At 49.7% G+C, this 12,351-nt stretch overlaps 1 protein-coding gene across 5 annotated transcripts in view; it reads left to right on the forward strand.

Moving 5' to 3' along the window:
• The window catches only part of MYRF (myelin regulatory factor), an 83,614-nt gene that overhangs the window by 50,462 nt on the left and 20,801 nt on the right, over positions 1-12,351 (forward strand). For all 5 annotated transcript variants that reach the window (XM_068944269.1, XM_068944270.1, XM_068944271.1 and 2 more), the window contains exons 6-9: positions 419-591; positions 943-1,066; positions 10,943-11,138; positions 12,032-12,108. In XM_068944269.1, the coding sequence (XP_068800370.1) occupies positions 419-591; positions 943-1,066; positions 10,943-11,138; positions 12,032-12,108 (570 nt within the window). The remainder of the gene's footprint in view (positions 1-418; positions 592-942; positions 1,067-10,942; positions 11,139-12,031; positions 12,109-12,351) is intronic.

Here is a 12,351-nt window from a genome sequence, read left to right on the forward strand (position 1 = left end):
GAGTGTGCCCTATTTCTGTGGGAACAAGCTTGGGAGGTGTCAAGATGGGGGATGACCCAGAGTGTGAGGCAGGGAGAGCAGTGCATAGCTTGGAGTTGAACAGTGGTGATAGACAGGAAGAAAACGAAGATGTGGCTCAGTGTGGTGGCACAAATGGCACAGTGCTTGACAGTCACAGGGTAGGTGGGCAGAGCCTGGTGGGAGAAGATGATGCAGTGAAAGAGCCTATAGTGCCGTAAATAAAAGTTTTATTTTTTAATGTGAGATCCCTGACTTTTCCTGGTCACTTGCTATGGGCCTGTTACCACCCCCCTGTCTTTTCCTGCATCCTCCCCCCCCCCCCCCTCGTTGCTGTGCTTTGGCATCAGCTCATTCTTTCCTGCTAGCTCAGCCTTTGCTTTCCTGTTGGTCTCTGCAGCCTCCCAATGCACCCTGCCAAGAAGAGGAAACACTCCGAGTCACCCCCCAACACCCTCAATGCACAGATGCTCAATGGGCTGATAAAGCAGGAGCCAGGTATGGGGTCTGTGCCACTCAACCCTGACAGAGTCCAAACGCCTCCCTGGCACCAGCCGGGAGCGCTTTCACCAGGTATGTGCTTTTTGCTTCCCTCTCCCCTCTTAACACCCCCAGCATGCAAACCCCTGTGGCCAGCCCAGTTGCCCTGCTGGGCTAGGGTGCCTGGGAGGAGGGTATATGGGTTTCAGAGGGTACCAGCCAGCAATACTCACCCCAGCTGGGCCCCCAGAAGGAAAGCAGGGTGATATGCTTCTCTTGGCCTAGATCTAGTGCTCACAGTGGTGCCCTGGCACTCAGGAGGCAGGCTTCAGGCTGGCCACGTGGGCATTGCCAGTAGTTTCTTTGTGCTCTTGCCCACCTACATCTTGCCCACCTAGATGCCTTGTCAGAGTGATTTAAGTACATATTTCCTTCTCACCGCAGGCCTGATTCAAGATAATGACAGCTTGAATGGCTCCTACCTGGATCCTAACTACCAGTCTATAAAGTGGCAGCCGCATCAGCAAAACAAGTGGGCAACTCTATATGATGCCAACTACAAAGAACTGTGAGTCATTCATCCACCTTTGGAGAAAGTTAGATTCACCTTTTCTTGTCATCAGTGGTAAGGGGCTAGGTTTGGGGGGAGGCACTCACAGGATGGGGCAAGGGTCATCTTGGGCTGCCATTTGTCCTCTTCTGTCACCTGAGGATCTTTGCTTGCCTACGTGGTGGTGGAGATACCCCTGCCTCGTACCTTTGCCCTTAGGAAAGTTACTTCTCTGCACTTCTGCAGGGCTGGTGAAGTATTAAGAAATGGGGTTGGCTGTGCAGGTCAAGACAGTGGACGGCAATTTGGTGGAAGCTCTTCTAAATGCCACTCAAACCTTGGTCTGCCAAGCTTAATGGGTGTCTTGTACTGGCAAATGCAGCCTTGCCGGAGCATGGCTCGGACTAGCAGGACCCTTTTCTCCCCGTCCAGGCTTACCGAAGTCCTGGATTTTAAAATCAGCATTCAGATTCACTGGACAATGCATGGCATGAGTGACTGTGAGGTGTAGTCCAGAGCCACTTCAGCACAGCCTGGGAGCAGTCTAGAAAGGAGCCTGATGAGGAGTGGGAATGGCTGATGGGTAGAAAAGGAAAAAAGAGGAGAAGGAAAGTAGGAGGGAGAGAGGAAGAGTGTTGAGTGAAAGCTGGGAGGCTGGGAGGGTCAGGAAGATGGCAGAGAGGCAAGGATAGTGGGTGGAGAGGAAAGCCTGATGTGGCTGAGGCAGACAGGGAAGCAGAGAGAAAGGCTGAGTGGAGAGAAGCTGCAGTGGAGAACAAGGCTGAAGAGGGAAGGTGGGCTGGTAAGGTCTGAGCTGGACTGAGAGCTGGAAGGAAAGGCTGGAGCAGAGGGAGGGTGGAGGCAGTGTGTGGACACAACCCGTGTAGGGAAAGATGAGTGCTCAGGAAGAAACCACTCTGAATCCTCCCTGCATTCCTCAGAGGTGACAGAGAACAGGCAAGCAGCAGGCTGGGTTCCAGGAACCACTTGCCGAGTAAACACCCCTGTTTCCCCTCTTCATGTTTCTGCACAGTCAGAATCTGACATGGGCCCTCCCAGGAGGCAGGGAAGAGAGGGACGCTGTTTTTTGCCATACCAAAACCACAAAGTTATTTTGATAATTTGCCTAGGTGGTGTTCCAAGGGACTAAGGATACCTTGGCAGTTATGGAGGCAAAGAAAGGTCTGTGACATGTAGGGAAGCTGCAGTTGCAAGGCCCAAGCCTCTTGTTCAGGGATCTCCTGGTCAGCCCAGCTGTCGTCCCTGTGTTGTGGGTTATTCCCCTGCAGAGGAGAAGTGGCTGATGGATTCATTTACTTTGATGACATCCTGTCATTTGCAAAGGCTGTGTGTGTGTAGCTATTTCCCTGACTACAGCAAGAGAGGGGAATTTTGGGTGGTAGCCGTGTCTGTTTTACTGAACCATTACCATAAAGGAGCTTAGCAGCTCCTTATGGCTGTTAGTGAGGGCAGCTGTTATACTGAGTGTCATTCCCTGTCTCAGTATCTTCCACCTTCAGGTGGACTAACAACACCCTTACTGACCTGTTCCTGGCAGGGGAAAGGAGAAGAAGGGAAGTGAATAACATGACAGTCTGCAATTTCTACAGTCCTTACCTGGAACAATAGGCTGTTTCCTTCATGAACAGCAACATGCTCTGTGCTACCCTTTTAGACATTGCTTCTCTTTCTTTCACTGATGGTTTTCTCCACTGCTTTCTACATCTGGACTGTATTTTACCTTGTATAGGTTTAGGGAAGTTCCTGCAGTCTCTCTCTGTCTAATAGTTTTAAACCCATGATATAGCCTTAAATCCTCCTTCTCAGGGTATTTAGTAGTCTGCTGAAGTGGGTGTCTCCTCTGCAGAACTTTAACTTCAAACTCCAGTGTTTTGTCTGTGGCCTGGAGGTTTTTCCTTAGAGTGCTATAGCTTGGCACCTTCCCAAAGGGCTCCATTTGCCAAACTATTTTCCCATCACGTGCTGTATTGATAGGAGGGCTACTTCTGTGAACTTCTGAGTAGCTCCAAAGTCCAGTCTTGTAGCCCTGCCCCTCTTCTCCATGATCAGTTTGCTTTTGTGGGAAGGGGGGACTTGGCCATCTCTCCCTGCATGTGCACACACACTGGAGTCACTGTTTCCTTGTTCCTGCTTTCCTGCATAGAGCAGTGTTTGCAGTTGATTTCCTCACTCCCACCTCCCTGGAGCGCTGTCTGGACATGTCATCTCTGTTACTTGACTCTGAACCAGGGCCTGGGCATCATTGGGAAGTTGTGATGCTGCAGTTTTCTTACCTGGCAAAGTGCCTCTCAGAATTCCTGAGTATGAAGAGTTCTTATGGGAACAGGTGGCCTGCTTGGTCTAGGGCCCCTCTCATTTGAGTGCAGAAAACACTAGATGGAGCTGTCACTAGGAGGTCCTTTCAGTCAGGGCAGTTGTTCTCCCAGTCCATCTTCAGTTGTTGCTGCAGCTAACCACCCCTCCTCCCAGACTCTCTTTTCATGTCAGTACTGCCTTTGGCTGTGAGCATTAGTATCTTTGCCCAGTATCAAAGGGGCTCTGAAGGGTAGAGGGGTCAAGAGAGAAGGAAAACCCTTTTCAAACTCAGGCAATGCTTGGTCACAGTCTTTCAGCCCCTGAGGTGGCCTCTCTTCTGCTTTCACTCTCAACAGTGCTTTCGCCGTATAGCAGAAGCACAAGTTTACCTTTAGAAAGAACCAGGGTAGGAGCAAACCTTTTGCATGGCCTTGCTTTTCTCTCAGACATAATGAATTCCCCTTTTCCTCCCATCTTGCTGTTTACATGTCCTGGGTAAACAGTCTCCCATTTGAACGATGTCACAGCTCCCTGGCCCTGTTTCTCATTGGCAGTGTTCAGCTTGTCACAGACCATTTGCCAGATGTTACAATTCCTGTTTCAGAGATTTACCTTGCACCCAGGTATAAAATAAGCAGTGCTGGTAGGCTATGCAATATTTTTTGCTGGGCATAGAGAAGCTGGAAGCTGCTGGACTACTGCAAGCCAAGCTTCAAACTCCCACAAACCTAGCCCTGCCCTGCTGTATTCTTTGGATGAATGTCTACTTGCTAGTACCTGTTCTTAGGATTTAATGTGAAAGCCAGAGCAAACTTGCTTTTCCAGCATTTAGGCCATCATCCAGTTGTGTAATGGATAAATTCCTTTGAAAGGGCTTCATGTAGTTTTTAGAAATCCATGTGCAGTTTGGTGTGGTGTGGATTTGACTGGAATTAAGGGTTACAGTCAAGGGTTGATCGACAATTTTTTGTTATATACTACCTCAATGGATTCTTCCTCCTTTTTAGGGGGTTAGCAGTAAGGTAGCACTAGGAGAGCCTGTGCAAGCTGAACCTACATCTGTTTCTAAATGGAAAATCACTTAGACCATTCTCCTGGTACAGCACTGCACCAGAAACAAATCTGTGAGAAACTCCAAAAGGTCTTCTTTCCCTTGTTTCTTTTATACCAGCATTCTTTAGGTCCATCAATTCCTGTATTAGTAGCTATGAGACTCCTTCTTCCTCCTTTTTGCCTTCCGGATATACTCAACAAATGACCAGGCATCTGTGTCTCTTTGAGAGCCACAAGTATTTCAACAATTTAGGTTCCTGTGAACCTGTGAAGTGACGTCTCCTGGGAACAGATAAAGATTATGTGGTCCCAAGCTCTTTGGCTAAGGATGAGCAGTACACGTATACAGTGCAGAGCTCACAGCATCCTCCTTGTTATAAGGTACATTTTGCAGTCAGAATCTGCAAGTAGCTGAATCCAGTGGTCTAGCTGAGCAGGTTCACCAGCAGCACCTGTGGATCTGCTGGCAGCCATTTGCCTTCCCTTTCCAGTGGCTTGTCCTTTCACAAATGTGGATGCTAACTGAGGCTGCTAGAAAGGTGAGGCCATCTCTGCCTTAAACTCTAGCTTTTTTTTCTTGTTTCTTGCAAAGAGGCCTTCTAAAGAACTAAATGTGCTCTGATAAGTGTTGGATGGTGTTGGGATTTGAGGAAACCTTTTCTTGCACCAGTTTCTGCTCACACTGCTCTTAGGGAAGACAGTATTCTGGAAAGTCATGGCTAAATGCTGATCATTGCTGCCTTAGCTACACACCCTCCCACTCCATGCAACGGCCCTCTCTGTCACGAGAGGAGCAAAGGGGAACAGGGCCCACATGCTGTGAACTGAAAGTGTTTAGTTTTGACACAATCTTCCTAGAAACAAGCTAGATTAAGGAGGGGCGTATCTGAAGAATGGCACACACAAAGAGACGGCTTTAGTTCTCCAGTCTCCCATTGAGTGCTGACACAGGGCTATCAGGAAGATGGAGAGCTAGCTCCCCAACAGTCAGTAATAATTCTCCCTTTTATTGTCAAAACCCTTTACAAATTTCCTGATGCAGAGCTGGGGTCTGGTCCAGTTCAGTCCAGTGCTCATAGCTGCTATGAGCACTCTCCCTGTCTCTTAGACCTGCTGTCCCACGCAGCCTCTCTCTTCCACTTAAATGAACAGTTCTCCTGTCATAATCAGGCCAGTGTGCCTCACTGAGGCCACTGTGGCATCACTGAAGGGGCTGCAGTCTCTGATTCTCCTGCACAAATGGAGGAGGTGTCTCCTACTGTGCATGACCAGGCTTCCCCAAAATGGAGGAAAGGAAGGAAGGGTTACTGTATGAATTTGAATTGAGGTGCCTGGAAATCTTTGTCTTGGCTTGGTGGTCTTAGGGCTCAGGCTTTGCTTATGTGGCTGAGGAATCTGTTGGTTTAAAGAGACCAAAGTCTCTGGATTAGTTTTACTGATAATATATTTCTTCCTGTCCTTTTGCACTAGTTTTGTGGTTTCAGACTCACTGAACCTTCGAAAGGGTTAGTTAGTTTCCAGCAACGGTGCTGAAGAGGCCTGGAACAAGGCAGTTCACTAATTTACTCCTGAGGGCAGGAGTAATTCATCTCTCTGACAGCGTGCTCTGATAAATCCCAGCAGGCTCCTTCCTCCCTCTCTCCATTTGTTTACAGCTTGAGGTAAGGCAGCTGGTGAGGGGTAGTGCAGAGCTGAATAGAAACATTTCCGTGCTGAGGCCAGAGCCTCTGTGCTCTGACCTAGGGAACTGGGATAGGGTTGTCCCATTCCCATCAAGCAAACTGGTACTTCCCTCGTCTACTACTCTGAAGCCAGCCACAGCTCAGGCCTTCAGGCTGAACCTAATCTTTCATGCTTGCACTCCTTGATTTGAATAAATTTTCTTAGATACAGCGCCAGACCTGTCCTTACTGCAGAACCTGGATCTTAGCAAAGGGACAGAGTCCAGTATGACATAGTCCAATCCTGCTGACAGGGCTTTCAGATTGCCCTGATGGCATAGAGTGTCTTGGGCAAATCCCTTTCGCCAGCTGGCTCCCAGAAGCAGAGTAGGCTTGGCAAATCCCTTGGTGTTTAACTACTGAGGTCTTGATCTCTCTCTCTCATGCAGTGAGTGTGTCTCAGGCATCTGAAGGGGCCGTGGATGGATGCTGAGCCTTGAACAAGCTGGTGTGGTTGAGTCAGTCTAACATAGACTGGGTGAGATAGCACGCTGGTGCTGCTCAACAGTAGGTTCCTATTCTCCATTCTGGCATTTGTATCCTGGAGGAGAAACAAAGTGGAGACTGAATGAAATTAGTGAGTGGCCCCTGAATTAGGGGTTGTCCAGGCATTATGTCTGGAACGGATGAGATATTGGGGAATCTGGAAGGAAGGCGGGAAATGAAAGAAAGATGGGGGAGATCTTTCTTCTAGAGAGGAAGCAACTGATGGCATGTGAGTATCCTTCGACAATCCTGGTTCTCAGCTACAAATGCAAATACCCTTTTTGTCAGAGATGTTTCTTCCTGCAGTATCTTTTCCTTTGCTCTGCACCTTAATGTGGAGGGTGAGGGTGCTTGATTCTCCCTGCTATCTCACTGCTCCTCTAAGTCTTGATGCTAGACACTGCCAGTGGGGAGTTTGTAGCCTTTCACTCTCACTTGACAGTAGGAGAGATCTCTCCTCCTCTGATCCTGGCCTTCTGAGTCCTACGTCAATCTGCTTTTGTCAGTAAAGGCCTTTTGGCTAAAATAATCCTTTTGACCCCAGACCTTTTATTTCTAACAGTTTGCCATCTGACCCTTGCACTCTTGCTGGAAGAAGACAGCATTGCTCTGACTGCTGCCAAGCCATTGACTGGTCAGCAGAGGCCAGTCTACAGCTAGAATCTTTCCTAGTCCCAGTAACCAGTGTTACCTGCTGTCCCTTCCATTAATGCTACATTTGCAGCACCCAGAGACGATCTCTCAAGAGGGATACACTGGCCAGCCTGCCTACCCAAGGACTAGTATCTGGGCAGGGAGGAGAGAGGCTGGGTGGCAGTGACTCTAAAGGAGTGGGTTGAGATGAAGTGGAGGATGTTTTTAAAAGTATCATCTGAGTCCTTATGATGCTGGAGGCAGTGATGTCCCTACACAGCATAGCAGTGGAGAAGTGGCTTTGTTGCTTCCGAGTGAAACTTAGAACATGAGACTAAGCAAGCACCAGGATAAATGATGCAGTGGATAGGATATCCCAGCCTGCAAACAGTTTGGAGTGGGGTGCAATCTCTGAGAGCAGTTACTTGGCTCAGCTAGAGGTGGCAGGCTGAAAGCAAAGGGCTGAGTAGTTCCCTCCCTTCTTTTATACCTGAGGGGCTGGTTCTTGCCTCAGACCTACCCTGGGAAGTTTCCCTTCCAACCCTGGCTGGGCAGAGATCCCACTCTGGGGGCTACCATCAGTCACAGCCAACTGTAAAGCTCTGTCCTTCAGGAATGCAGGGGAAGGGGACCTCTGAGAACAGTAATCTGGAGGGATAAGGCATTTCTGGAAGACGGAGGAAGGGGAACCTGAGTGTCTGTTCTCTCTCAGCACATGTGTAGCAGCCATCAGTTTGAGTGGACATTAACCAGAGCATGTTTCGGAAGCATCGCTCATTTGGTCAGTCCCTCTCCTTCCTCTGCATTCGCTATAACAAAAACAGTGGGGTGAGTGGTTAATGATCAGAGATTCTAGGTACACAGAACCTGTGGCATCTCAGGAGAGTGAGAGTTAGTGGAAGGAGTCGGGAAAGGCACTTGCATCTGCTGGGGGTGCCGTGACCACAAGGGTTGGGAAAAAGCTGCTGTGTTTGTGTAGTGAGTGGGGAGACGGAACAGACATTTGTGTGTGGTGAGGGCGGCGCAGTCGGAGACACAAACCTGAGGGAGGTTGTCAGCTTGAATTGCATGAAGGAGCAAGGAACCAGAGAGTGGGACGAGACGGGCCAAACAACAGAGCAGGAGGAGGCCTCCTGGGATTCCTACTGCTCACCAAGAAATGGCTGCCCCACACAGAGCTGGGGTTGGTCAGGCCAGCCTTGGCTACGGTTCCCCGGTGAGAAGAACCAGCCAGAGAATTTGAGGCTGAAGCTATGAGGAAGGCACGAGCAGAAAGGAATTCCTCTCATACTTCTGGGCTAAGGTAGCACTCTGCTTCCACCATCTGGTTTGTGTTCAGGGCACATCACAGGCAGCCCAGGGTCCCTTGGGTGCAAAAAATAAGTAGTTACTCACAGAGCCGCCCAGGCATTATTCATGGCTGCCTGGAAATACCCCACAGTTTTCATCCAATGTTAACCCCTTCCTACCTGGGGAATCCCAAAGGGATCATGCCCAGGAGCATGATGTGAGGTGATGTGACTGGCAGCTGGTCATGATAGCTCTATAGGAGCAGTAACATAGATGGGGAAGAACCAGTCCTGTGCTGGCACTGCGTGGAGTAGGCTGTAGCTGGCATTGTGAGAAGACCTGTGGGTCCCAGAACACTGCTGTGCTGTATTAGAGTTCAGGATTGCAGTCCAGTAAAGCTGGGCTCTCAGTGTGACCTTGGGCCAGGCTTTATCTGTCTTGACCTCAGCTCCTTGCACTCTTCAGTGTGGGTGCTGTCCATGCAACAGGGAGGCCTCAGTGAGACTGATCCACCAGATTCTGGGCATAATATCTTGAGCAGATGATCTTTGTCTCCTGTGTGTCAGCACACTGCAGGACTGCTCTTGGCACTAGGTGGCCGTGGTGAAGTACTTCTCCTGGAGCATATCTAGCTCTTGAGAAGTTCCTCATACCTGCTTCTCTCATCCTGCTCTTGTCTGATTATTTGACTCTGTGTGTAGGGGGGTGAGATTGGCATTTCATCCCAGAGGAAAGGAGGCAGTCAGCCCAGGGACACAGCAGGGAGGCAGAGGGGGATGCGACAGAGAGTGACCCTTCCATAGCTTCTGCTCTCTAGAGTCTGCTGGACTTGCTAGTCTGATGATGTCTGTCTCATCCATAGCTGTCAATCTGTTTGCCTTCCCCTTCCATTGCTGTACTCACTGGGCATTATCTGTCCATCTCTCTGGTTAGCTCTGTTAAGAAGGACGTTGGGGGTAGTTTGTTTCTGTGGAAGAGCACTCAATAACTTTTAAGCCTGATGTAAGAGGCAAGGCTGAGCTCCCTTTTACCTCATGCAAGTTTCCTTGAGTAAAAAGAATGGCAAAAAAAGTGGGATTTGAGAGTTCTATTAGAAATTCTTGATGGGCAACCTGGATGAGAGGCATCTCTCTCACCCCCAATGTGTCAGGCATGCAGCATGTGCCAGGGGCCCACCAGCCCCGAGCCTGGATTTTTGGTTGGTGGGAGAAAGGGGACTTGCTGCAAAGGCCACATATTTCCTTTGTTCCCATGGTAACCACCCATTAAGGAGATGTAGATTAAACCTTCCCAGCTGGTGCGTGTTTCTTCTCTGCAGCCAGGGTCCCCCTCCTCCTTTAGACATGGCAAGGTGGGAGCTGGAAGCTATTAAGAGCAGCCAGAGCAGGTGGTTCTGATTTCCTCAGGAATCCACTGCACAGACAAGTACTGCCTGGTAGTAGGGCCAGGGTAGGTGACTTAGGGAACGTGACAGATGAAGCAAGCAGAGATGTGGGAGTTCTCCTTGGTTGGCCTGAGCTGCTTCTACCAGCAATCAGCTCAACTGGAGTCTGACCCAGGCCTTGGGCAGGCTGGCGCTGACCAGTGCAGTATGCGGAGCTCTGTTATCTCCAGCATGCATTGAGTCAAGGCTAATGATCTGCACTTTTTAGAAGCAGCATCTCAGAAAAGAGATGATAGCCTGTTGTGGCTCATGGTTGTCAAGAGTCCTGTAGCCCCTTTTATAGTAGAGGGGAATTTGCCCCAGCATTCTCATCGAATCCTAGTCACAGAAACACAGTCACCTGTGTTTCTTTGCAGTTGAAGACCCACCTAAAGCAATATTTACAATTTCAAGATGGGGTTGCTGTGAGGACTTAGACAAGGTGTTGTATTCACCTCAGACAGTGCTTCCCTGTGCCACTCAGTCAGACAGGCACTTTAGAGCAGCATCAGTGTAGCCCAGGATGGACTGCTTGCATGACCTCTGCAGGATGTGCTCGTGCTCTGCAGAGTGGGCTAAACAACACTGTCTCTTTTGCCTCAGTGCAACCTCGTTCTCCTCCCATGTGCTTGCTGTGTCTCAGGAAAGTTTTGTGCCTGTATGTGTGAATAGAGGTGGCCTTCACTATCTGTGGTGAGGTGGGTCAGTTTGTGCCACAGTTGCTGTTCATGTGTGACTGGACATGGAAGTGAGCTGTCCTCCCTACTCCTCCCACCTCCTGGTAATGGAGGTGGTGTGATTCATGTGCAGCTGCATCCTGGCACATGGCCATGTACCATGCCATATGGACCCCTTGCTCAGACAGGGGCTGCAGCTGCTTCTGGGGGTGTAGCTCATTCTCCCCCACCCCCAACATAAACCTCTAGTGTTGTGCACAGGGCTTTGGTCTAATGCCTGCTGCCTTTTCCACAGCCCTATGCTCACATACCGTGTAGATGCCGACAAGGGGTTCAACTTCTCAGTGGGTGACGACGCCTTTGTGTGCCAGAAGAAGAATCATTTCCAGGTCACAGTCTACATTGGCATGCTTGGAGATCCCAAGTATGTGAAGACCCCCGAGGGCCTGAAACCCTTAGAGTGCTTCTACCTGAAGCTGCACGGAGTGAAGGCAAGCAGGAGCTAAGACTTTAGCAGGGAGAAGGGGTGCATGACAGATGGCTGGAATCAGGCAACACTACATGTCTGTCACACATTAAGTTGTAGGGGTATGTGTAGGAGAGTGTTGAAGGCCAGAACAAGGTATATCTCTTGCTTGTGCTTTTCATAGAGCTCACAGTGTAGATGGCAGTCATGCCTGGGTCAGCAGATGAGGGCCGATACTGTCCCGGGCTCCATGATTGTCTTCACACCACTTCACTGCTGGCTGGCTGAAGCCTGTCTTCTGGCTCTGCTTGCAGGCAGGAGACAAGATGGGAGTGAGCAAAGCCACCGTCTTTGCAGCTAAGAGGTACAGGCAACAGAAGTGCTCCTTAGGGAATTAGGCATGGCCGAACTTGTGCCTGGGTGTATCTGCATCTAGGCCAGTACCTGGAAGATGCCATTTGGCCTGAGACATGCGGAGAGCTCCAGCCCCTCTCTTCAGCAGATTCATAGTGGCAGAAGAGGAGTAGAGAGGGGTGCAAGGGAAATGTGGCACTTTCTGAGTACTGGGTTTGATGTAGGTTGGAGAAGGGCCCAGTCTTGTATCCCAGGACTGGATGTAGATGGATTCGATCACTGTCTGGGTGTCTTCAGGGCTGCCTCTCATTCTCCACTGACTGCAGAGGAATATGGGCACTTTTGAGAAGATCCTATCTCCTTTCACTCTCAACCTACCCCCTGCCAAGGGAAGCACTTATGCTTGGATAATAAGCGCACTGAAGTTAGGTGTTGTAAGTTAGTTGTACTGGGTCATAGGAGGGGCTGGGCAAACAGCTGACATATGCAGAGTCTGGGGAAAAGGATCTGGGAAGGGGAAGGTCCCGACTTTACACTGTCACATGTTTGAATCTTTCTCTCCAGCTAGAGGCCTTGAACCAGTCAATCAACATAGAACAGTCACAGTCTGACCGCAGCAAACGGCCATTCAACCCTGTCACGTGAGTATTACCAGGGGTATGTTCATGTGGGGGAATTGCTTTTGGAGAAGAAGCAAGAGGGTGGGGAAGGGGGCTGGGTTGGAGGCCTCAGGATAGTACTGTGGGCATAACACCCTCCATTTTTCTCCTCTGTCTTCCACAACAAAATTTTTCCTCTCTTTACATTCCCCACTCCATCCTGTGTTACCTGAGCCTTTGCCAAGTTCATACACTGCCATGGTGGAACAGGCCAGGAGAAGGCCA

The sequence above is a fragment of the Struthio camelus genome, chromosome 5 (genome assembly GCF_040807025.1).
Source record: "Struthio camelus isolate bStrCam1 chromosome 5, bStrCam1.hap1, whole genome shotgun sequence".
Lineage (NCBI taxonomy): Eukaryota > Metazoa > Chordata > Aves > Struthioniformes > Struthionidae > Struthio > Struthio camelus.